The 23,229-nt window shown below is 43.8% G+C and overlaps 1 protein-coding gene across 1 annotated transcript; it reads left to right on the top strand.

Annotated features, from left to right (window-relative positions):
- Nucleotides 1–7,691: 7,691 nt before the first annotated feature.
- Nucleotides 7,692–22,883, top strand: PSMD3 (proteasome 26S subunit, non-ATPase 3). Its single transcript, XM_075277187.1, has 12 exons — nucleotides 7,692–7,872; nucleotides 9,772–9,962; nucleotides 10,058–10,195; nucleotides 10,901–11,037; nucleotides 15,301–15,491; nucleotides 16,300–16,403; nucleotides 16,489–16,603; nucleotides 17,003–17,122; nucleotides 17,413–17,516; nucleotides 19,952–20,107; nucleotides 20,705–20,755; nucleotides 22,149–22,883. Exons 1-12 carry the CDS (start codon nucleotides 7,755–7,757, stop codon nucleotides 22,224–22,226), a joined length of 1,503 nt encoding a protein of 500 aa, XP_075133288.1. The 5' UTR covers nucleotides 7,692–7,754; the 3' UTR covers nucleotides 22,227–22,883.
- The last annotated feature ends 346 nt before the right edge of the window (nucleotides 22,884–23,229 follow it).

The following is a 23,229-nucleotide window of genomic DNA, read 5'->3' as shown; positions in this document are numbered from 1 at the left end:
ATATAGAAGAAATCCTCAAACAGGTACATGGAAGTGGAAATAAATCTGGCATGGCAAATAAATATAAAAGGTATTGCAGAAGCAACTTGCTAAACTGCTGTATTTTTTATGAAGTGTTTGTTAGCGAAGGGATTTTTTTTTTTGGTTCTGCATATTCCAATAAAATGGGGCTATAAATAAACAAATAAATGGGGCTGATTTAGCAATGAGTTTTTGACATTCAGACCACACATCAGCAACTCCTACCACTGCACCCCTATAGCTACGCCCCTGTATGGACCTCATACATACTGCCCAGGTGGAAAGATACTGGTAAACTGCAAACAGTAAAATACTCCCTATTTTTCGGCACCTTATTTAGTGACAGTACTTTAGAAGTAAGAGGATAGGGAGGGAGCCCAGCTATTCAGAAACAAAGACGTTAATATATTGTAATCATTAAAATAATCCAGTAAGGCTGTTAGCTGAAGAATTCTTCTAGACTAGACCAGAATTCTGAAGAGCCTAAACCTGAAGTTACTGACTATATACGTCAATTATTCATAGGCTGTGATTCACCTCTAGATTTGACGTTATAAGGTGGTTTGTGCAGAAAAACATTTAAGGCTATCTGCCAAAAAATATTATTTTTTTAAGAAACTAACACACTACAGTATTATACATGATGGCGGGGTGATCTAACTTCATTGTGCTTTAATCATTCTTGCCATGTCAATGGGGTATTTATTACCTGCTGCAGCAATGAACCAATTACTGATTTTAAAAGTATGCCTCTGGCGCACTCTACTGGGCGCTATATTGTAACTACAAGTGTAAGGATTTACTTAGCTGTTGGCTGCCTTTAATTTTTGGTCTTCAATATAACAATCATTTGACTTCCTATTATTAGTCCACCCATTTTGGCCTTCTCCTATTATTAATACACCCTATTTACAAGGTTGACGTGTACACAGCTGGAGAACTACAGTAATGTTTGCATGTAAGTGAATCGAGGTTACAGCAACAGAAACAAGCTGTTTAAGGGGACATTATTATTATTATTATTGTTTATTTATATAGCACAATTAATTCCATGGTACTTTATATACAATACACAAAATGTGCAGGTAGATATAATACTAACAGTGATCGACTGGCCTGTGATTGTGGGGGTCAGTCTTATGTGTCTTGGTAAGGAGTTCCAGACTATGGGGGATGCACGGGAGAAATCTTGGAGATGGTTGTGTGAGGAGCGGATGAGAGCAGAGCGGAGTAGGAGGTCATTGGAGGATCTGAGGTTACGTGTGGGCAGGTAGATTAGGTTGGAGATATATGGAGGGGCCAGGTTGTGGATCGGTTTGTATGTTAATGTTAGTAGCTTGAACTCAATTCGCTGGGCTATGGGTAGCCAGTGGAGGGACTGGCAGAGGGGAGCAGCCGATGAAGATCGGGGCATGAGGTGAAGTAAGCGAGCAGCACAGTTTAAGGTGGACTGGAGGGGGGCGAGGGTGTTTGCTGGGAGTCTATGGAGAAGGGTGTTGCAGTAGTCTAAGGGTTAGTTCACACGTTGGGAGTCCCACGCGGGTTTTGACACAGAGAGAGACGCGGTGAGACGCGTCTCTCCCTCGTCAAAACCTGCCTACTACGACCATCGCGGTCACGGCTTTCCCCTCCGTAGCCAGCTCAAATGAATGAGCCAACATAGGAGGGTGCTGCCGCTAGGCGGAAGCCGCAGTCCAGCGCGCCGCGGCTTCCGCCTGAAGAAAGGGCATGTCGCTTCTTTTCTCCACTAGCAGCAGCCCGCCGCTAGCGGAAAAAAGAAGCCCGGCGGTCTGCATAGACCACCATTGTAAAGGGGTGGATTTTGAAGTGAAATCCACTGTCAAAATCCGCCCCTTTGTTCACGTGTGAACGAGCCCTAAGCAGGAGATTATGAGGGCCTGGACGAGCATCTTAGTAGTTTCAGGGGTGAGGAAGGAGTGGATTCGATGGATGTTCTTGAGTTGGAGGCGGCAGGAAGTGTTGAGCGTTTCAACGTGTGACTTGAAGGATAGGTCGGGGTCCAGTGTTTTCCCAAGGCATCGGGCTGTGGGACAGGGGTAAGTATGGTTGGGTTAACTTAAATAAATGGGTCAGGTGGAGGGGCCATACAGGGTGGTGCGAAGATGATGAACTCCGTTTTCTCCATGTTGAGTTTGAGAAAGCAGGAGGAGAGGAAGGAAGCTACGGCCGCTAAACAATCTGGAACTCTGGCCAGCAGGGAGGTAATGTCTGGTCCAGAGATGTAGATTTGGGTGTCGTTGGCATAGCAATGGTATTGAAAACCATGAGATTCTATGAGTTGGCCTAGGCCAAGGGTTTGGATGGTCTTAGGACGGAGCCTTGGGGGACACCTACAGAGAGAGGTGAGGAGGTGGTGTGCGAGTGGGAGACGCTGAATGTGCGGTCGGTGAGGTATAAGGAGATCCAGGGAAGGGCCAGGTCTGAGATACCAAGGGATGAGAGAATTTCTAACAAGAGGGAGTGGTCAACTGTGTCAAAGGCAGAGGAGAGGTCAAGGAGGAGGAGGAGGACAGAGTAATGGCGCTTGGCTTTGGCGGTTAGAAGGTCATTGGTGACTTTTGTTAGGGCAGTTTCAGTGGAGTGACGGAGTCTGAAGCCTGACTGTAGTCTGTCAAAGAGCAGGTTGGACGAGAGATAGGAGGAGAGTTCGGAGTGGACGTGTTGCTCAAGCAGTTTTGCGGCGTACGGGAGCAGTGAGATGGGGCGGTAGTTGGCTGGAGAGGACGGGTCGAGAGACGGTTTCTTAAGTATAGGTGTGACTGTGGTGTGTTTGAAGGCAGAGGGGAAGGATCCATACTGCTGTTAAAAATATCAGTTGCTCTGATCAGTCATAGGATGAGAGTAACGGACATCAATGACAATAGAGTGATGGAAGCGGTGGAACCCTCTCCTGGCGTACATTCCCATTCACTTTAATCAGGGCCGACTCCAGGCTTTTGTGGGCCCTTGGGTGACAGAGCCTCACTGGGCCCCTTTTTGGAGCATAAAACCAACTGAAATTGGGTGTTTTTTGCTGAGGGAGACCTACAGAAGTGGACTGCAATACAGTCCATTCCATCCAAGTAGATAAAACCTGTTCAGACATCGGAAAGTAAATAGAAATTTGAGGTCGACAACTGCCACGATTCCTCTTTATTTTCTGCCTCCCAACTCAGGTTGCAGAGCATCAGCAGGCCATTACAGTTTTCCATTGCTGACTAGGACCAAATGAAGTCTAAGGGTGCATGCACACTACGTAACGCCGGGCGTGTATGAGAGCCGTACACACCGGCGTTACAGCAGGGCTGCCGAACACTTCCCATTCACTTCAATGGGAGCGCTCGTAACAGCGGCGTTTACGAGCGCTCCCATTGAAGTGAATGGGAAGTGTTCGGCAGTCTGCCGTAATGCCGGCGTGTACGGCTCTCATACACGCCCGGCGTTACTCAGTGTGCATGCACCCTAAGGGTGAATTCACACTGAGTAAACGCTAGCTTATTCTGAACGTAAAACACGTTCAGAATAAGCGGCGTCTAAAGCAGCTCCATTCATTTCTATGGGAGCGGGGATACGAGCGCTCCCCATAGAAATGAATGGGCTGCTTCTTTCACTCCGTGCAGTCCCATTGAAGTGAATGGGGAGTGCCGGCGTGTACGCTCCGGCATGAGCAGAGCTTGCCGTATACGCCGGCACTCCCCATTCACTTCAATGGGACTGCACGGAGTGAAAGAAGCAGCCCATTCATTTCTATGGGGAGCGCTCGTATCCCCGCTCCCATAGAAATGAATGGAGCTGCTTTAGACGCCGCTTATTCTGAACGTGTTTTACGTTCAGAATAAGCTAGCGTTTACTCAGTGTGAATTCACCCTTATCAGCGGGGAGTATCTAGCCAAGGAGTCCGATTCAGCTGCAGAATCTGCTGGAGGATCGAACAGGACGCTTTTTATTATCCAACTTCTTGCTCCAATTGTTTTCAATGGGACGCAGAATGAGGGAGGAATCCACTGAATCTATTGACAGCGCAATTAACACTTCCATCTGTATTAATGGAAGTTCACAATGCAAAAAATTAGTGCCCCCCATCGATATAGACATAACTAGCGAAGACTAGGCTCTATAGCAAACTTTTGTTTTGCAAACCCCCCCCACACACACACACGAAACAGCACCTTTTCCTGGCTCCTACATGGTAGAATGCCCTATTTACAAACACTATACTGTCTCATAGCAGACACTTCACACAGTATAATATCCAATAGTGGCCCCTCCACACAGTATAGTGTCCTATAACAGCCTCTTCACACAGTATAATGTCCCATAACAGCCCTTCCACACAGTATAATGTCCCATAGTGGCCCCTGCACACAGTATAATGTTCCATAGTGGCCCCTGCACACAGTATAATGTTCCATAGTGGCCCCTGAATGCAATATTAAGTCCCATAGTGACTCCTATTATACTCAAGGGTCTTTTCAGACCCACATAGTATGATCGGAGGAATAGGGGAGGTGATTAAACATACATATAAAACACTTACATATAAAAACAGTATATATTCACCTCTCCTAAGTTCCAGTGCGAATCCATGCTCAGCCTTCAGCCCTCCTCAATGACATCATAGGCGTGGGTTAGGCTGGCGTCATTGTGTGTCATGACACTGGCCTAACCCAGTGATGTCAATAAAGAGGCCAGAAGACAGAAGGGAGTAGCGCCGGACCCCAGGGGAGGTAAGTAACACTGTTTTTTATGTTTTCTCACTCTGAGGTCTAAAGAGACCACCGATAGCCGTGTCAATTCAGAAGTATGCGGTCCAAACAATACCTCTAGATGAATTTTGCAGGATGAATCGCAGTTCATATTACAAATACTCTTGCCGCATGCCCTTCTTACCGATCCCCGCTCCTGCCCACAGCTGTCTTTGTTTCTGTTCCAGCCCTCCAGTGGGCCTACATCATGTCGCTGTTAGTGACTTCCTGATGCTGTTCAGTGCCTGCAACTTAATATGGGACACACAGGGCCCCCTGGAGGTCTGAAGTGGAAGCGAAGGCAGCTGTGAGCAGGAGCAGGGATCAATAAATATACTGTATAGGGCCCATTACTTGCTGGGGTTATTCCTTATTCATCCTCCCTGAGGGCCCTCACAGGGCCTGCCTACTTCCAGGGTATCCATCTCCCAATGGATCCGGTCTGCGATTTAGCAGACCTATTGGCTTCAGGGTAGGGCTTTGCCCTTCTGTGTGACGGCTTTCTCCATGGGAGCTGTTGGAGCCTCCTGGACTGTTTGGTACCAGGCTTCTGCCACCCAGGTCTGCAAGGCTGTCACCTGGGCCTCTATCCTCACCGTCTCTAAATGTTTCCAGATCTATTCTGTGGCCTCTGCCGAAGCTGATTTGAGTTGTAATGTTCTGCAAGTGGCTGGACGCTAGGTGGTTCGCATGGCCATGTAATTCCCACCCTCTGGGACTGTTTAGGACATGGTTCTTTTCAGGTTCAGGACATGTTGGTGGCTTTTGGTTCCATGTTATTTTTCCTTTTTTTGTGTTTTTTTAATCCTAGTGTCAGTCTCCTAGTGGCCGGATTAATACCCATAGCATTGTGTAATGTAAGGTAGTAATGTAAGGAAGTAATATAAGGTAATTTGTAGTGCCTCTCACTTCCTGGGGCACTGCCAACAAAGATGGAGGTAATTTATACTGTGCATGAGTAAAAAAAAAGAAACCATTAGGGGCAAAAGGGAGTCATCAAACTGTGTTGTGGAAAAACAGAGACATTAATATGTGGGTAAGGCCAAAATGGGCCCTTAAACTGTGTGGAGGCAAAACGGGGCCATTATAATATGTGTGGAAATATATTGGGGCCATTATTCTATGGAGAGAGTATAAGGGGGACAATGTATTGGGATATGTATGTGGGAGCGTATTGGGGTCATTATACTGTTACATACCTCCCAACCATCCAGGATTGTGTGGCACAGTCCCAGATTCTGGGTCGTGTCCTGCAATCCCGGTCAGCAGGAAGTATGTCCTGGATTCAACTCATCCGCGTCCAGCGAACGCAGATAGGTTAAATACAATAGTGAATGAAGCAGGAGCAATCTGCGGACAGCTCTTACTTCACCACTATGCTCTGGCATCGCGCCTGCAGCTCCCAGCACACTCCATGACTTAGACTGCAGACAGAGAAGCAGGGGAGTAAGAAGATGTGAGTATCAGTGTTTTTTATGTTAAACTTTGTGTGTAAATTAAGTAGGAACATGATACTAGGGGCATAGGAAGGGGGCACATTAAACTGGTGGCAGATGAAGGGGGCAGATTAAACTGGGGACAGATGAACGGGGAGGGACATTAAACTGGAGGCAGATGTAGGCGAGGAAATTAAAGGGGGGTAGATGAAGGGGGAACATAAAACTGGGGGCAGATGAAGGGGGACATTAAACTGGGGCAAATGAAGGCGGGGAAATTAAAGTGGGGTCAGATGAAGCGGGAACATAAAACTGGGGGCAGATGAAGGGGGATATTACACTGGGGGGCAGATAAAGGGGGGGCATTAAACTGGTAGCAGATGAAGGGGGGCATTAAACTGGTGGCAGATGGAGGGGGAGACATTAAAATGGGGGAGATTAAGAGAGACATTAAACAATGGGAGTCACTGGATGGAGACATTAAGCTGGGGGCAACTGTAAAGGGACATTGAACTGGGGCAACGTGTCCGCCTCTAGTTCGCGGCCAGTGTAATCTTCCACTCTAGGTGCCATTAATTTATTGTCCCCCTCCAACTACCCCCACTGTTTAATGTCCCCCTCCAGCTACCCAAGTTTAATGTCCCCCGCTATTTGTCCACTGTTTAAACTGGGGCCCAAGGAGAAAATTATAATGTGGGGGCATATCATGTTAGGGTGACTGTAGGAGTATTCTGTGTGGGGGCACAAAGAAAGATGGATGAGAATAGGCGGAGTCAACTTTTACCCTGTGCACGTGTTTTTGAAAAAACTGATTTTTTTTTCTAACTTTAGACTTCATTTGACTTCCCTTAAACAAGTATGTGTGTTGCGACAGCAGACACGGCCTTTACACAAGAGTGGTCCTTACTTTATAAAAATCTGTTACTTTTTTTTTTTTGCCGATACTGGGAAAACTGGATGAGAGCCAACGCTGCCATCATTCCAGCTTCTTCATGGATTCTAGCTTTCCTACACTTCTGTTTGGTTATGCAGCTACATAGTGCTAAAGGTATTTGGGTGCACTTATTAACCCATTAATAGCACTGACAGAACTTATTTTTGTCCGGAGGACCCCTTTAAGCATCAGCATAAGAAGTATAACCACCTTGTAGGGCTGTTTGTTTTTACTTATGTCTGTATTGTCAGTAACAACTCACGAAATGATGGCTTTATTTATATATAGATAGAGAGAGAGAGAGAGAGAGAGAGAGAGAGAGAGAGAGAGAGATAGATAGATATAGGGGACGGCCTAGTGCTGACATCTCTATGAATGTAATACTATAAGCCACTATATACATAGTATACAGAGCCGTCCTCCTTCCTACATGACACTGCTTCTCACAGCCACTCATAAGCTTGACTCAGTGACTCAGCGCACAGCTCGATGACATCGACAATCCATTCACCAGCCTGCGCTCCGCTTCCCGGCATTCCTTGCGCTATACTCAGATACTTGCTAGTCATTCCCGGACCGGAAGCGGAAACTAACCTCAGCAGGCACCGGGTTCTCACTATGAAGGAGGCTACGGTTAAACGGCGAGAACCGGAGGATGTGGAGATGAAGGAGGAGGAGCCAGCGGCAGCAACCGGAGAGGGAGGGAAGAAGGAGCTGGATAGCGTGACCCTTGAAGGTATACTTATTGTCCCCTGTGTATACCCTCCATGTTGTTGTGGTATCGTACACAAGGCCTGTCTGGTCTGTGGCGTGCTCCTCTGCTGTATGATCGCTTACATCAGGTATAAAGGACGGTTCGTGCAGTTAACCCTTTAATATGTAAGATCTGAGCAGACATTGAAGTGATATTACATGTGTCCTGGTTTATCTGATTATAGGTCAGTAACATGTCATTGGTGACGGCCCAGTATCCCCACAGGTCAGCCGATTGAAGAGGTCACAGTATTTGGGTCAGCGCTGCGGTCTCTTTGCTGAAGCCAAGCACAGTGATTATGTGTCGTTGGGACTGAACTTGGTTTTGATGCTCTGCCCCATTCACTTGAAAGAGACTGAGCCATTGCTATATGACCAGTAAATGTGATGTTTTTAGCAGTAGGAAGAGCCAGCGATCCCATATTAATGACCTCTTTTATCAGTATACAAGTCCCAGAAGAACCCTTTAAAAAGGGCTATTCTGGTGTTAGACAGTTCTGTCCTCTCCGCTGCTAGATTGGTGGGGGAGTCTGACTGCTGGGACCCCCAACAATTTCTAGAAGCCTTTCATGCATGCTGCTGGTTCATGTAAGTCTGTGGACCTGCCAAAAATTGCTGAGCATTGTACTTGGCGTTTCTTTGGCAGTGCCATAGAGATGGAATTATATTGACTGAAGAGATAATGACTGCAGCATTCTAGTGGATAACTTGTTATTACTGGAATACATCTTTCGCTAGGTTCACACTAACATTGTTTTCTGTCGTTAGGGTCCGCCAGGAGACCGGACCACTAAAATAGCAGTTACATTAGGATACTAGTGCACCCCATTGACTGGCAGAGAGAAAAGTCCTATGTACAGATATGAACCCAGCCTTTAACTTACAGGGCGCTGTAAATAGTAAATACAGAGGGAGTTAAAATATTAAACATAAATGTCCAAATAGACCTTGAATTTTATATCAGTCCCCCTGCTGATCATTAGACTACTCCAGTCTCTTTATTGTTTACATCAATTGGACTCGGCAGTCACCTGCGGCGGAGACAACTGGGGCAGATGAGTGTAGTGCCCAAGTACTGTAATTTCTGGACCACTCCACTAAGTATGTAACATGAGACAACAGAAACATGGTTTATAATAAGTATGAGCTTCCAGAGGGGGAGAGAGAATGCTGTCTTCTTGGCAAAGAAAATAAAGAGTATTTTTAGCCAAGGATGTGTATGAAATTTGGTTTCAGGGGCAACACGATGGCTCAGTGGTTGGCACTGCAGCCTTGCAGCACTGGAGTCCTGGGTTCGAATCCTGCCAGTAACAACATCTGCAATGAGTTTGTATGTTCTCCTTGTGTTTGCGTGGATTTCCTCCTATACTACAAAGACATACTTAAATGGGAAAAAAATGTACATTGTGATCCCTATATGGGGCTCACAATCTACTTTTTTTTTAAAGAAAAGAAATTTGCTTTCATGCAAATAATACTTAGGCATACATAGTGTTAAGAGTATGCTAATTGTGCAAGAAAACCCTTACTATGACTGGCGGAATCAAGGGATCTGTCATAAACACATTCACCAGGAGATCATTCCATCATGACACCCCCACCCTTCACAAAAAAAAAAAAGAAAGGCTAGCACCCCCTACATTTTAGGTGGTCCTGTGCTGATCAATCTTTTTATGGCATGCCTGACTTAGACATGATGGATTGTGTCGGCTAGACGGGTTTCTTTAATTGTATTCATGTTAAGTCAGAAGAATTAAATAATTGGACAACATAAACCACGCTGATGCCTCAGATAAATACGGTACCTAATACCTTAGACTGCAATGTGTAATGGACTGTGCATACATATCAAGTTTTACATTCTCTGTATTTTCTACTGTAGATATTAAGGAACATGTGAAGCAGATTGAGAAAGCCGTTTCTGGGAAGGAGCCTCGGTTTGTCCTGCGCGCCCTGAGAGCCTTACCTTCCACGTCTCGTCGCCTAAACCCTAATGTCCTGCATAAAGCAATCAATGGCTTCTTCACATCCAACCAGGCCACCCGTGACATGCTACTTAGCTTTCTGGAGGAGGTGAGAGTAGAAGGAAGGAAATATTTTGTAGGCCTATTACTAGTTGCCAGTATTGCATGGACATGCCTTATCTCATTCTACTTTTATTTCATCAGCTGATGGATACAGAAGGTGACTTGCAGTTCAGACCACGAACTGGCAAAGCTGCTTCAGCGCCTCTGCTCCCTGAAGTGGAAGCCTACCTACAGCTACTACTGGTGATATACCTAATGAACAGCAAACGCTACACTGAGGTGAGAGCACGCTGTCTGGTAATGGTGTTGGATTGCTTAGGCTGCTTTGTAGGTTCTCTAAAAATGTTCAATATAAGTTGTATTGTCACTTGCACCAAAGCGGATTCTCTATTTCTTGGTGCTGAAGTTAGCAGATTTCTTTTACCTTCTATTTGTCATACAGGTCCAAAGGGCATTTTATTTAAAGTTGATGTTTGGCACTATACATAGTTAGTTGGTTTGTTTGGGGTTTTTTTTAGACTAGGTGCAAAGAAAAAAATCACAGTAAGTATTACTCTTGTCCTGATGCCCTGTCACCTTTGTTCAGACATTTCCCAGATACCCTGTTACGAAGTTTTTTTGGTCAAAAATCCGCCTAAAAAAAATCAGCATCCAAAAAAAAAGCCTCCCACTAGAACTCTATTGGGAGGCTTTTTTTAGCTGCTGATTTTGAGGCGGATTCCTGACCAAAAAACTCCATGTGAAGTCGTCCTTACTCTCTGCTCTCTGAGGCTTTTGTCACAAGCAAAAATAAAAACTTACAGGCCACACAAATGACTTATCTCAGCCAGTGATTGGACATTCCTTTTTATGTGTTTATTATATATGCTTTTACTTGTTGTCCAGATTGAAAGTAAACATACGCCCGCCACCCAAAACTTATTTATTTTTTTTGTTCATTAAAATTACAAGGTTTCACATTTTTCTTTTTTGTGTATGTTGCAGGCACAGAAGGTGTCAGATGACTTGATGCAGAAGATCAGCCCCCAGAATCGGCGAGCCCTTGACATAATCGTGGCCAAGTGCTACTACTACCACTCTCGTATTTATGAATTCCTCAACAAGCTTGATGTTGTCAGAAGGTGAGTTCTTATTACACCCAAATGATACCTTGCCACAGTCTGCACTCTATCAGCTCATCTTAGCCATCATTTATCCCTTTTCTGACAAGATGCTAGGTGTCTAAACATGGCGGCCATCATAGCTGCCAAGGTGCGATTTTAACAGCGGAGTGTGGGTGCCGCATTTTTGCCAGGGATTGCTGGCACCCGGAACAAACTTGTGAGGACCTGGACCCAGGCCTGTCTGTGATGATTTTCTATTGCGAGCTACTCTGTTACCTGCAATAGAAATGTCGGGGTTTTTTTGCAATGCATTGGCATTAGTGAACAGATCCCCTGGGGTTCAAGACCCCTAGGGGTCTAATAAATGCATAAAAATTATTAATAAAAAAATCAAAGTTCAAATCACCCCCTTTTCCCTAGAAGACATATAGAAGTGCTTAAAGGGATTCTACCATTAAATTGCCTTTTTTTCTAATGAACACGTCGGAATAGCCTTAAGAAAGGCTATTCATCTCCTACCTTCAGATGTGGTCTCCGCTGCGCCGTTCCGTAGAAATACCGGTTTTAACCGGTATGCAAATGAGCTCCGCAGCAATGAGGGCAGGCCCCAGCGCTGAAAGGCCGATGAACACATCCCCATTGCTGCCCAGAGCTCTTTCCTGCGCCGCCTCCTTCTTCTGCAGCAACTCCGCCTCTTTTGGCTTCTCTTGCTCTTGTAGTTCTATACAGGAGCATAGAGAGACCACCCCAAAATGGCCGCCGGCCGGCTCCTGTATTGAACTGCAAGAGCGGCTATTTTGGAGCAACGTTAGATATTTTTTGGGTAGCCGCTCTTGCAGTTCAATACAGAAGTCGTCCGGTGGCCATTTTGGGGAAGCCGCTCTTGCAGTTCAATACAGGAGCTGGCCGGCAGCCATTTTGGGGTGGCCTCTCTATGCTCCTGTATAGAACTGCAAGAGAAGCCAGAAGAGGCGGAGTTGCTGCAGAAGAAGGAGGCAGCGCAGGAAAGAGCTCTGGGCAGCAATGGGGACATGCTCATCTGTGTTTCAGCGCTGGGGCCCGCTCTCATTGCTGCGGAGAGCTCATTTGCATACCGATTAAAACCGGTATTTCTACGGAACGGCGCAGCGGAGACCACGTCTAAAGGTAGGAGACGAATAACTTAAGGCTATTCCGACGTGTTCATTAGAAAAAAAGGTAGTTTAATGGTAGAATCCCTTTAAATACAATGAAACACATTAGGTATCCTTGTTTCTGAAACCGCCCGCTCTACAAATTTCTAAAAACATTTTTCCCGTATGATAAATACTGTAGCTGGGGGAGAGATCAAAAATGTGAAACCACTTTTTTTTCACTGTTTTGCCTCTGATAAAAATGTTATCAAAGCAATAGTAATTCCCCAAAATGGTATAACTGAAAAGTACACCTGGCCCCGCAAAAAAGGCTCCCTATGCATCCCCGTACACAGAAGTATAAAAGTGTTACGGATGTCAGACTATAGCGACATTTAGAGAACAAAAAATTTTGGTACAGTTTTGGATTTTTGTTAAGAGTTTACAATGTAAATACAACCATATAAATTTGGTTTCCTCAGAATCGTACCAAAACATAGAATACAGATGACTTGTCATTCTGGCTGCACAGTGAAAACGTGCCAAAAAACGTAATGTTGCACAAATGCACTTTTTCTTCAACTCCACCCCATTCTGAATTTCCAGCTTCCCAGTACATTGTACAGAATAATTAATGGCAGCATCATGAAGAAAAATTTGTCCTGCAAATATTTAGGCCGGGGACCCACGGGCTGGAAACACTACAATTTCCCTGAGGCAGAAACACCATCAGAAAAATCGTGGCATTTAACAGTACAGGCAAAGTGGATGGGGTTCAATTGAATCCCATGGCTACTTTGCGGTACAAAACCACCGGCGCGGTTTGGGAAATAGCAGAATGTTAATTATATGTACGGAAACGCTGGCAGTTTCCCCATAGATATAATTGTAATAGAAAGTCCACGGAGGAAAACTTTCTGTCTAAAGCGCTGTGGGAAGAACATCGATGCATTGCTGCTGATGGTTTTCCCGCAGCGCTTTATTGCTGCGGAACGTCCTTTGGGGCCTTAGCCGCAAGGTTTATGCATTGGTGGCATTGCTCTTGGCTGTGTTATTGGTTGATGGCATACATAGAAATCAGTTTATGCTCGAATCCTACTAGATAAATGGCGTTCTCTCCCAGTCTCTCTAATCGGCCGCATCACGGCGGTTAAAATGACTCTTCTCCCTAAACTCCTTTACTTTTTTGAAACCTCCCGATCCCTGTCCCGCGTTCGGAGTTGCGCGCTCTCCAGAAGTCTATTTTCCAGTTTATCTGGAATGGCAAATGCCATCGTATTCCGCACTCGGCGATGCTATCCTTTAAAGGGGAGGGGGTTTGACGGTCCCCCATATCCTGCATTACTACTGGGCTACTCATCTGCGTTGCATACCTTTTTGGGCTGCTCCCCAAGCCTATATGAAATGGGTTGAGATCGAGAAGCTTTGGTTGGCTCCGACTCGCCCCAATGCCTTTTTGTGGTCCCGCTGTCCCCTCCTTCCTTCGGCTCCCTTCCTTGGCTCTATCCGCTTCACACAGGCTATTTGGCTTACCTGTTCTAAACTATTCCCCCTAGCTTCCCCGTGTTCGTCCATGATCTCTTTTTTTTGTACAACCCACTCCTTCCTACTGGACTTACGGCGGCGATGGTGCGACCTTGGAGTCATCTGGGACTTTTTTGTATTGCTGACTTGGTTGACCCGTTCGGGCCCTTCGACTATTTTACTTCGGAGTTGCGCTTACCCCCTTCAGAGTGGTTCCACTACCAGCAGATAGCTCATTTTGTGTTTTCTCAATTTGGTTCTCTTAAAGTCTCCTCAGCTTCCTTCTTTGAGAGATTGTGCTGTGCGGGTACCTCCACGTTTGGATTAATATCGACTATATATAGGCTCATCTCCTCTCCTTAAGGGCACCCCCCGATTCTTCATAAATATATGTCCAGATGGTCTGAAACGTTGGGAAGGCAGATCTCGCCCGGCCAGTGGCAGGTTATTTGGTCCCTTGCTGCTAAATCCTCCACTTGTATTACGTTTCGCAAAACCTAGTACAAATTACTTATGCACTGGTACCATACTCCTGCGTTACTCCACACTCTCAATTCTAACATGCCCTCCCAGTGCTCGCGCTGTCAACTTGGAGTAGGCTCAATTTACCACATATTCTGGGACTGCTCTCTCATTCGCCCCTTTTGGTCAGAATTTAAGTCTCTCTGACGCTCTCTTTATTCAGGGAGTTTCGCTTGACCCGCTCATTTACTTACTTAACCTCCCGCCGAAGTATCTAGGTAAGAGTACCTCGAAACTGTTCCTATATACTTGTACAGCTGCTATGACGCTTATTGCTCTTAATTGGAGACGTCGTTCTCCTCCAACAGGTCCAGATCTCATTGCTCAATTGAAAGCTATACGTAGTATGGAGCATCTTACCGCCTCCTTGCATAATGGGTTAGATGCCTTCCGGGCTGTATGGTTATCCTGGGATGCCTATTGCGCTCTCTGTGGGCTGTGACTCCTCCCCCCCCTACCCCCCTCCTCTTTACTCCTCCCTATGACTCCTAGATTACTGTGTTTGCTGTTAGTCATTCCTTTTTGCATTGCTATGGATTGACTTTTTCATCTGTTCATGTTTGTAAAAATTTTCAAAGATGTTTAATAAAAACTACAGTTTAAAAAAAAAAATCAGTTTATGCTGGCTGCCAATATAAGCTTCGATTTGGTTTTCCATAAAATTTTCTTTATGGATCTATTGAAATTGATTGTCCCAGAAGCAAAAACTGTGTACAGGATGGGTGATAAGTGTGTGATCATCGGGGATTGCTGGGGACCCCCCCCACCAATCTCTGGTTGAATAGGACAACGGTCTGATGGAAATTTACCCTGTTATCAAACAATTACACTACCTGTCGTATGGCTGATTGATAAGTTGAATTTGTGGCTTGACATTGTTTTTGGCTGCAACCCTTGTTCCCAAGATCAGTACTGTTGGAAATGATTTTAGCTTGGACATAACAAATAAAATGCATTTAATACTAGAAGAATACAAATATTTGCTAACGACTTACACATTTTAGCTTTCCAGAAAGGAATCTGTTGTTAGTTGTTTTTTGTTTGTTTGTTTTGTTTTGTTTTCCAAACAACAGAATTTACTTTTTTTGAGAACTGAGAAGTTACTATAAATGATATTTTGCAGCTTCTTACATGCAAGACTGCGCACAGCCACACTCCGACATGATGCGGATGGACAGGCCACGCTGCTGAACCTGCTACTCAGAAACTACTTACATTACAACTTGTATGATCAGGCTGAGAAACTGGTGTCCAAGTCTGTGTTCCCTGAGCAAGCTAACAACAACGAGTGGGCCAGATATTTGTATTATACAGGTAAGTGAACCAGGAAAATCAGGATAACAAGATGCCAAGGTTCTGCTTATGACACCACTTTTGGCATTGCTGCCTTGTAGTCAGTGGTTGATCCTGCTGAATCTCTATAAAGATAGTAGAATGTCATTATAGTTGACAACCTGTAAACTTGACCACTCCAAAAAGGAGAGAGTCTGAAGTAGATGAACATTTATTATACAGTGTTGTATGGGATAAATATATAGGATTCATGCTTTAGACATTTTATGTGTTAACAAAATATTCTGTATCAAAGTGTACCTGTTAGGACTAGAGATGAGCGAACACTATTCAAAACAGCCATTCCGAATAGCACGCTCCCATAGAAATGAATGGACGTAGCCGACACGCGGGGGGGGTTAAGCGACAGGCCGCTGGCAAAGTCTGCATGCCGACTGCTTCCATTCATTTCTATGGGAGCGTGCTATTCGGAACAGCTGTTCCAAATAGTGTTCGCTCATCTCTAGTTAGGACTTTTCACCCTCCTGATCTAATGCAGGAAACTCTCTGTAAACTTTGTCATTATTCTTATTTGTATTTCTGAATTCTCTGTATGTTAAAAGAAAAGGGGGCTTAAACACTCCGACAGCACAGGTAAACCATTATAGAGGTGCTACTCTCCCAAAAAGTGGGGCTGGCTGACCACTTTATGGCTAGACTCACCTGGCCAGTATTCATCATCATTTAATATAAAAGTCCTGACAGGTTCCCTTAAAAAGTTGCAAAGTCTCAGCAATCTCTATACATATAGTTTTTGTTCTTGCACTCATTACTCCGTGTCTTCCCTCAGGCCGCATTAAAGCCATTCAGTTGGAATATTCTGAAGCAAGAAGAACTCTGACTAATGCCCTAAGAAAGGCCCCACAGCATACAGCAGTGGGCTTCAAACAGACAGTAAGATGATTTCTATGCAGATTTTATTCCAGGTAATTTTACATCCTGCAGTCTAGTGACGTGCGGTCTGTTCTTGTCTTATCAGGTTCACAAACTTTTAATCGTAGTGGAGTTGTTATTGGGGGAAATTCCAGATCGTCTTCAGTTCCGACAGCTCTCATTGAAAAGGTCTTTAATGCCTTACTTTCTGCTTACTCAAGGTAAGTGATTCATCCACTTTTGTAGTCCTGTCATTTATTTCTTAGGATGAGCTGCAGGTATTTTGAAAAGAGTCTGATGGCAAAAGAGAATGTGCGTAATGCAAACCTCTTAGGCTCTGCAATCCACCCACACACTTCATTATGCAATTCTTCTGGCTGTGAACATGCAGTAAAGTAAAAATTGTTAGGAAAACTGAATGAAAAGACCTTTATTGCTGTGAGAATCGGATGCAAGAATAGAAAAAATGAGTTATTCACAAAACAGTTTTTATCAATGACTGCTTGGAAGTATGTGTGACACGCTAGCCGATTATGCAGATAATTGACTTGTAGTAAGTGTAATCTAATAAACTTCCATTTCTGCATAGATTTTTCCTAAAAACTAGCTTTCTTTTATAGCTGTGCGCACAGGCAACTTGTCCAAATTCAATCAGGTACTGGAGCAGTTCTGTGAGAAGTTCCAAGCAGATGGTACATACACCCTCATCATCCGACTGAGACATAACGTGATCAAGACAGGTAGGAAAATGGAATTATTGAAGGATCAGGAATTTTAGCAGCACCTTTATTATCTTTTCCCCGTAGCAAGGAAAATGTTTCTTTCCCATAAATATCTCCCCACATTCATAAGGGACTGAGAAGAACATAAACCTCAAAAAGTAGAGATACTCTGCTGGGACTGGTGTATTGCATTACATGGTTAGCCATTTATTAGAATAGCTGTAATAACAGTCTTTTTAGAACACACTTTGTCTGTCTTCCTGTCTACCTTTTGTCTGAGCTTATGTTAATTATTCCTTCTATTTTAGGTGTGCGTATGATCAGTCTTTCATACTCTCGGATTTCATTGCCTGACATTGCTCAGAAGTTACAGCTGGACAGTCCAGAGGATGCAGAGTTCATAGTGGCTAAGGTGAGTAAGTGCACAGGGACTCGGCTAGGAAGCTATGGACACACTGGAGAAGATTTACAAAGCTACATTTTCCAGAATTCTGGCTTCATTTGCACCAAAAAGTAGTCTACATGATGTAACACATTTATTCTATTTTACACACTTTTTTCTGCATTGTCCAATAGGAGACATGGCTTAAAAAGGCCCTTTCACCACCCCCAACAAGCCCATTTAATAGGCTCTACCTCACTGATTCTAACGTAGTTGGAGTGTTTTCTCTACGCCCCACCGTTCCTGATCCTGAGCAATCAATGCTGTTAGTTTTGATGCCTGATATGCTATTTAGGCTCTGTACTGTCTGGAGGCAGTGTCAGGCAGGAGCAGACAAGGGGGTGTAATACTAAGCCAGGGGTGGGCAATTAATTTTCCCATGGGGCCGCATAAGAAATTGAAACTATGCTAGAGCCATGGCAAATTTAGCTCCACCCACTTCTACGATGACTCCGCCCATTCGTAATCATCTTTCCATGTGCCCCCCACAAAGTATAATCCTCCTACAGTCACCCATACACTATATGCCCCCATATTATAATGTTCCCTTCCAACTGCCCCACAGTATTAAGTCCCTCTCCTGGTGCCTCAGTGTAAACTGGTGGAAATTAGAGGGGACATGAAACTGGAGCAGCTGGAGGGGGACATTAAACAGTGGGGGTAGTTGGAGGGGGGCAATAAATTGACAGCTGGAGCGGGACATGAAACTGGGGGCAACTAGAGGGGGACATTAAAATCGGGAAGCAGACATTAAACCATAGGGGTAGCTTGAGGGTGACATTAAACTGGGGGCAACTAGAGGCAGACAGGTCCCCCTACAACTTCCTCCACGGTTTAATGTCTCCCCAGTCTAAGTGCCCTCTTCATCTACCCCCAGTTTTATGTCCCCCCCCCTCCATCTCTCCCTCAGTTTCATATCCCCCTTTATTTGCCCCATTTCATGTCCCCCCCCCCCCCCAGTTTCATGTCCCCCCCTCCATTTGCCATCTCTGCCCTAGTATAACATTCTCCTTACATCTCTGCCCCTAGGTTACTGAGACACACAGACACATATAGACACACACACATATAGACACACACACACACATATAGACACACACACACACACATATAGACACACAGACACATATAGACACACACACATATAGACACACACATAAACAGACAGACACACATATAGACACACACACACACTCTCTCTCTCCACCCTGCAGCTCACCTTACATCTTTCAGTACCTTATGACACACTCACATGTCTCTATCTTTGGCCGGCACTAAGACACGCCCCCTAGACACGCCTCCTTAGTCACAGCTGTGCGGGCCAGACTGAATCAGTCAGAGGGCCAGATATGGCCCGGGGGCCGGACTTTGCCCAGGTCTTTCCTAAGCTCTGATACTGGCTGCCTCTCATTGGAGCACTGGCTCATGCACACCTGCCTGCCACTGACATTATAGAGGATAAATACTCTGAAAGGTCCAGCGGTGCTGGAATCAGCAAAGCATCTGCTATGAACAGGTGCCGAGAACTTAAAGTGGTGGAGGTGGTGAAAGGTCCTGATCCCAATGTTGAATAAAAAACTAAAGCTCCGTTCCAAAACATAAATTAACACTTATTTCTTAGTTAAAAATCCATTGAAAGGCTGTGGTACAAAAATATCTACGCGTTTCGAGGCAGAACGGTCCTTAGTTATAGCCTATCTGGTAAATTTATTACACTATGCCTAAGCAGTGTTCAATTGATTTTTTTTTTTTTTTTTCTCTAAGGAATAAAAGTTAATATTTATTTTGGAGCAACGTTAGATGTGTTTTTTCAATGTTGGGATCACTACTGATTTGAGCTTCCTAGAACAAGGCTCTGTAATCTTTTGCACCAGAATTTGGCCTCCTAGGATTTGGACAAGATTGCAGTGAGCTGTATATCAACTCTGTGGAATGTGTAGGTAAAAAGTCCTCTTTAAATGTAACAGTGTGTCCTATAACACCAATGTTCTGGTTTAACCCCATCCCAGCATGATGTCGGGTCTTTAAAGATGGCAGCAGCCATAGCTACTGGGCGTCCGCTGTATTGAACAGTGAAGATAATGCCCGCGATCAGCGTTCAGATCAGACCAGCAACAGTCGCTATGTAGCTAATCTCCCATGGACTGCAGTACAGTTATATAGGAGTTTATGGAACCTGCAATCAAAGGATTGCAGGTTCAAGCTCACTGAGGGGGGGGGAGGGATGTAGTGTAGCCACGGAGGTATCTTACAAAAGCAGACTCATCTGTGGTATCCAACCGCAGTAGTAATAATAGGCTCAGAATCCTATCACTATGCTGTTCATTCAGCGCCAGCGCTTTTTCATAGTCTGCAAATGAAAGAACACTTAATTCAATTTCATATGTGAAATCTTTTTATTGCAGGCAATTCGTGATGGTGTAATTGAGGCCAGTATTAATCATGAGAAGGGATATGTCCAGTCTAAAGAGATGACCGATATCTATTCTACAAGAGAACCTCAGCTGGCCTTCCATCAACGCATTTCCTTCTGTCTAGACATACACAATATGTCTGTCAAGGTAAAGATTGAGGAAATGCATATATTTTTCTGAGGCCTGTTGAGACTGAGTGCTTCATAGTATTGCCTCTATGTACCATATTCATGGTTTAACCCGTGTGTGGTCATGTATGAAGTTTTCTCATCTGACATGAGTGTACTTGTTTCTTAAGTCACCTGAGGTGATTTAGATTATGGAAACGATCAAACGCAGCTGTTCTACATTGTCTCTGTAACCCCCATGGACATAAATAGAGGTTACAGTAGGTTCACACCTGCATTGGGGTTTCCATTTTTTGTGTCCACTTGGGACTTGAAAAATGGAAACCCAATCTGCTTAAAAAAACTGTTACCCGCGGACCCCATAGACTATAATGGGGTCCTCCAGAAAGATGCCGAGACCCTATACATGTCGGATGATGTCTCCATATTTACCTTGTATTGATGTTACGTTGATGTTGTTTTGTCACTTATTATGTAAAGAAAAATTGGTTAATAAAAAGTATTTGATTTAAAAAAAGAAAAATGTGAGTGAATAGTCCTGCTTGCATATTTTGAGTGGAAATGTTATGCATGTATCGTATAAATACCTTTTTGTATTTTCTTTTTCATCTAATAGGCTATGAGATTCCCACCCAAATCCTACAACAAAGACTTGGAGTCAGCTGAGGTGAGCACCACAGTATGGAAACATTGATACTGGAGCATGGTCCTGAGGAAGGGTGGTTATGTGGATTGTATACTGTGAAACATTCCCCAAAAGACTAACTCTTTGAGTAGTCACTGCTGATCTTGTCTTGACCCAAAAATTTTGAGAGAGGTTTTAAATTCCCTTATGTCCTTTTGTATATAGGCTCTCTCTTTGAGATTACTATCCATATATTTAATTTTTGGGGGTTGCCAGTTCCAAGGGGTTTTTCCATCTCAGATTTTTATACAAAAAGAGTGTAAACCACCCAACGCTGCGATAAATACCGAAACTGCCTTAAATTCTTAAAGACCTGTAAAATTTTTCCCTTTTTTTTTTTTTTTTTTCCGTTGCCACATTCCAAGAACCAAATATTTTTCAGATCAGGGTCACATGGTGGCTTATTTTTTGCTGGACAAATTGTGTTTCATAATGACCTCACTTAATATTGTGCAATGTACTTGGAAGCTGGAAAAAAGTTCAGTATGTGGTGGAATTGGATAAAAACACATTATAGGGTTTAGGGGTTTTTTTAAGGCATTTGATATGTGGTAAAAATGACTTGCCTATATTGTGAGTCAGTACCATCAGCCACGCTTCAGTGACAGTGATCAGACGGTCTATCAAATAAGTGATTATATAAACAATAACTATGTGTGTTCAGTATATATAAATCACACTACTAAGTCTCCAGACATGAGGGGAGTTCTCCATCCTCTGTCAGACTGATTCATTACTGGCTCATTCTAATCCTTAATATCAATCACTACAAATACTTCTATGATATAATCTACAACACAAGTCATTCCCAACAGTAATGTATCATACACTATATTTCTTATCATGACTACCAATCTGTATCATTTATGGCATGTATATGCATAAGTACTTGTGCATATAGGAGAATACCCCTTTAAGGACAAAGGAAACCTTTCCCATGAATTTATTTTTAGCTGTATTTCTCTTTTTATAAGGTAGCTGCTCTTTGGTTTAGGTATTGAATAGCGGTTCATTATAACACCAGTGGATATCCGGGGCTTTATAGCTTTATCTGTTGCTTTTCCTATTTTATATGAGCCAGTATGACTATTGGCAAGACCTGGGAGCTCATCTGTAGTAAGAAACCCGGCGTCTCCCAAGTCACTTGATACAGGTGTTATTTCAGCTTTACAACCCTCAGTGCAAGTGACTGGGGGAATATATCTGATGTACAGATGGAAAGGCCGCTTTGTGCAATATACAACATCTAGAGGGCAATACATGTACAACTCACTGCCAAAAATGGGCCTGGACTTAACTTACTGTATGTGTGAAATCATCTTGGCTGTCTTTCTTCTGCACTTCCAGCACTGACCCGGCATTCTTCTTTCCACAGGAACGACGTGAAAGAGAGCAGCAGGATTTAGAATTTGCTAAAGAGATGGCAGAAGATGATGACGATGGATTCCCGTGACCTTCACTTTTAGCTATGCTTACACATAAGTTTATAATAGGGGTTTTTGGTTTTGGTTTTGAGCCTCTTCATGTGCAACCAGCACTTCCCCCTCCCCTCTGTATTGGTCATTCTATAAACATACATAATTGCATGTCTATTCATTGGAAAGTGGGCAGGCTATTCAGATACACTGTGACAGGGCTGCCAGCACTGACTTTTATCAGTCTGACTTATGATGCAGTTATGGTGGGAGAAATTTGTTCCTTGTCTTTTTCTTAGGACCAACAAAAGGTTTACAACTGTGCTGTATAAAGCTGGCCTAATATGGTGTATTAATAAGATCATCCTGGTTCGCCTTCGCCACTGAGTCCAGAGCTTTAGGTTTATTTTTAATGTCCTTTATGTAGTCAGCACCAGATATCATTCTCCTAAGTGTTTGTGTCCAGTTACACAAGGAAGAATTTGGCCCATGTTGCATATTATACTGAAAAATGTTACTGTCCTTCAGTAAAAGAATTCATTTATTCCAATGACCAGGCGCCATTTACTTACAAACATCATCTTGCACATCCTGTTCAGTTTTTTTTATTTTAACTTGAGGACTGTAAGGTGAAGACCTGCATCATGTTTTCATTTTGCTCTTTAGTAACTGATTAAATGCTGTTTGTAATCAAATTTGGTCTGTGGTTTATTCATATGGCTTTGTGTATTCCTAGCATTGGCCAGCAGAGGGCGCTATGTACACAGCTGTGGGCTCTATGCTCTGCTAATGCATTTGTATAGATGTACAACCTTCAAGGAGTTTCGTAATACCTGCAGGAAATGGCGAGGATATCATTTAGAGAATGGAATTTTTATCAGAACTATGTCATTTTTTTTTTTTTGTCATTAAATATTTTTAAGCTTTCATCAAGAATATAATCCAATGAATAAACAAGGAACAGGAAGAAGCAGGCAGAGGAGATTACAGAGAGGGGTAGAATAGGAAGGCTATGCAGATGACATCAGGAAAGAGAAGAAG

Source organism: Leptodactylus fuscus, chromosome 6 (genome assembly GCF_031893055.1).
Source record: "Leptodactylus fuscus isolate aLepFus1 chromosome 6, aLepFus1.hap2, whole genome shotgun sequence".
In the NCBI taxonomy this organism is placed as follows: Eukaryota; Metazoa; Chordata; class Amphibia; order Anura; family Leptodactylidae; genus Leptodactylus; species Leptodactylus fuscus.
This window is presented reverse-complemented; position numbering and strand designations above follow the sequence as displayed.

What these genes read in the sequence shown, in the direction of transcription:
- PSMD3 (XM_075277187.1), top strand. Translation starts at nt 7,755, where the DNA reads ATGAAGGAGGCTACGGTTAAACGGCGAGAACCGGAGGATGTGGAGATG. An exon ending in TTACTTTCTGCTTACTCAAG is followed by an intron (nt 16,604 to 17,002) that starts GTAAGTGATTCA and finishes TTTCTTTTATAG; the next exon opens with CTGTGCGCACAGGCAACTTG. An exon ending in TACACAATATGTCTGTCAAG is followed by an intron (nt 20,108 to 20,704) that starts GTAAAGATTGAG and finishes TTCATCTAATAG; the next exon opens with GCTATGAGATTCCCACCCAA.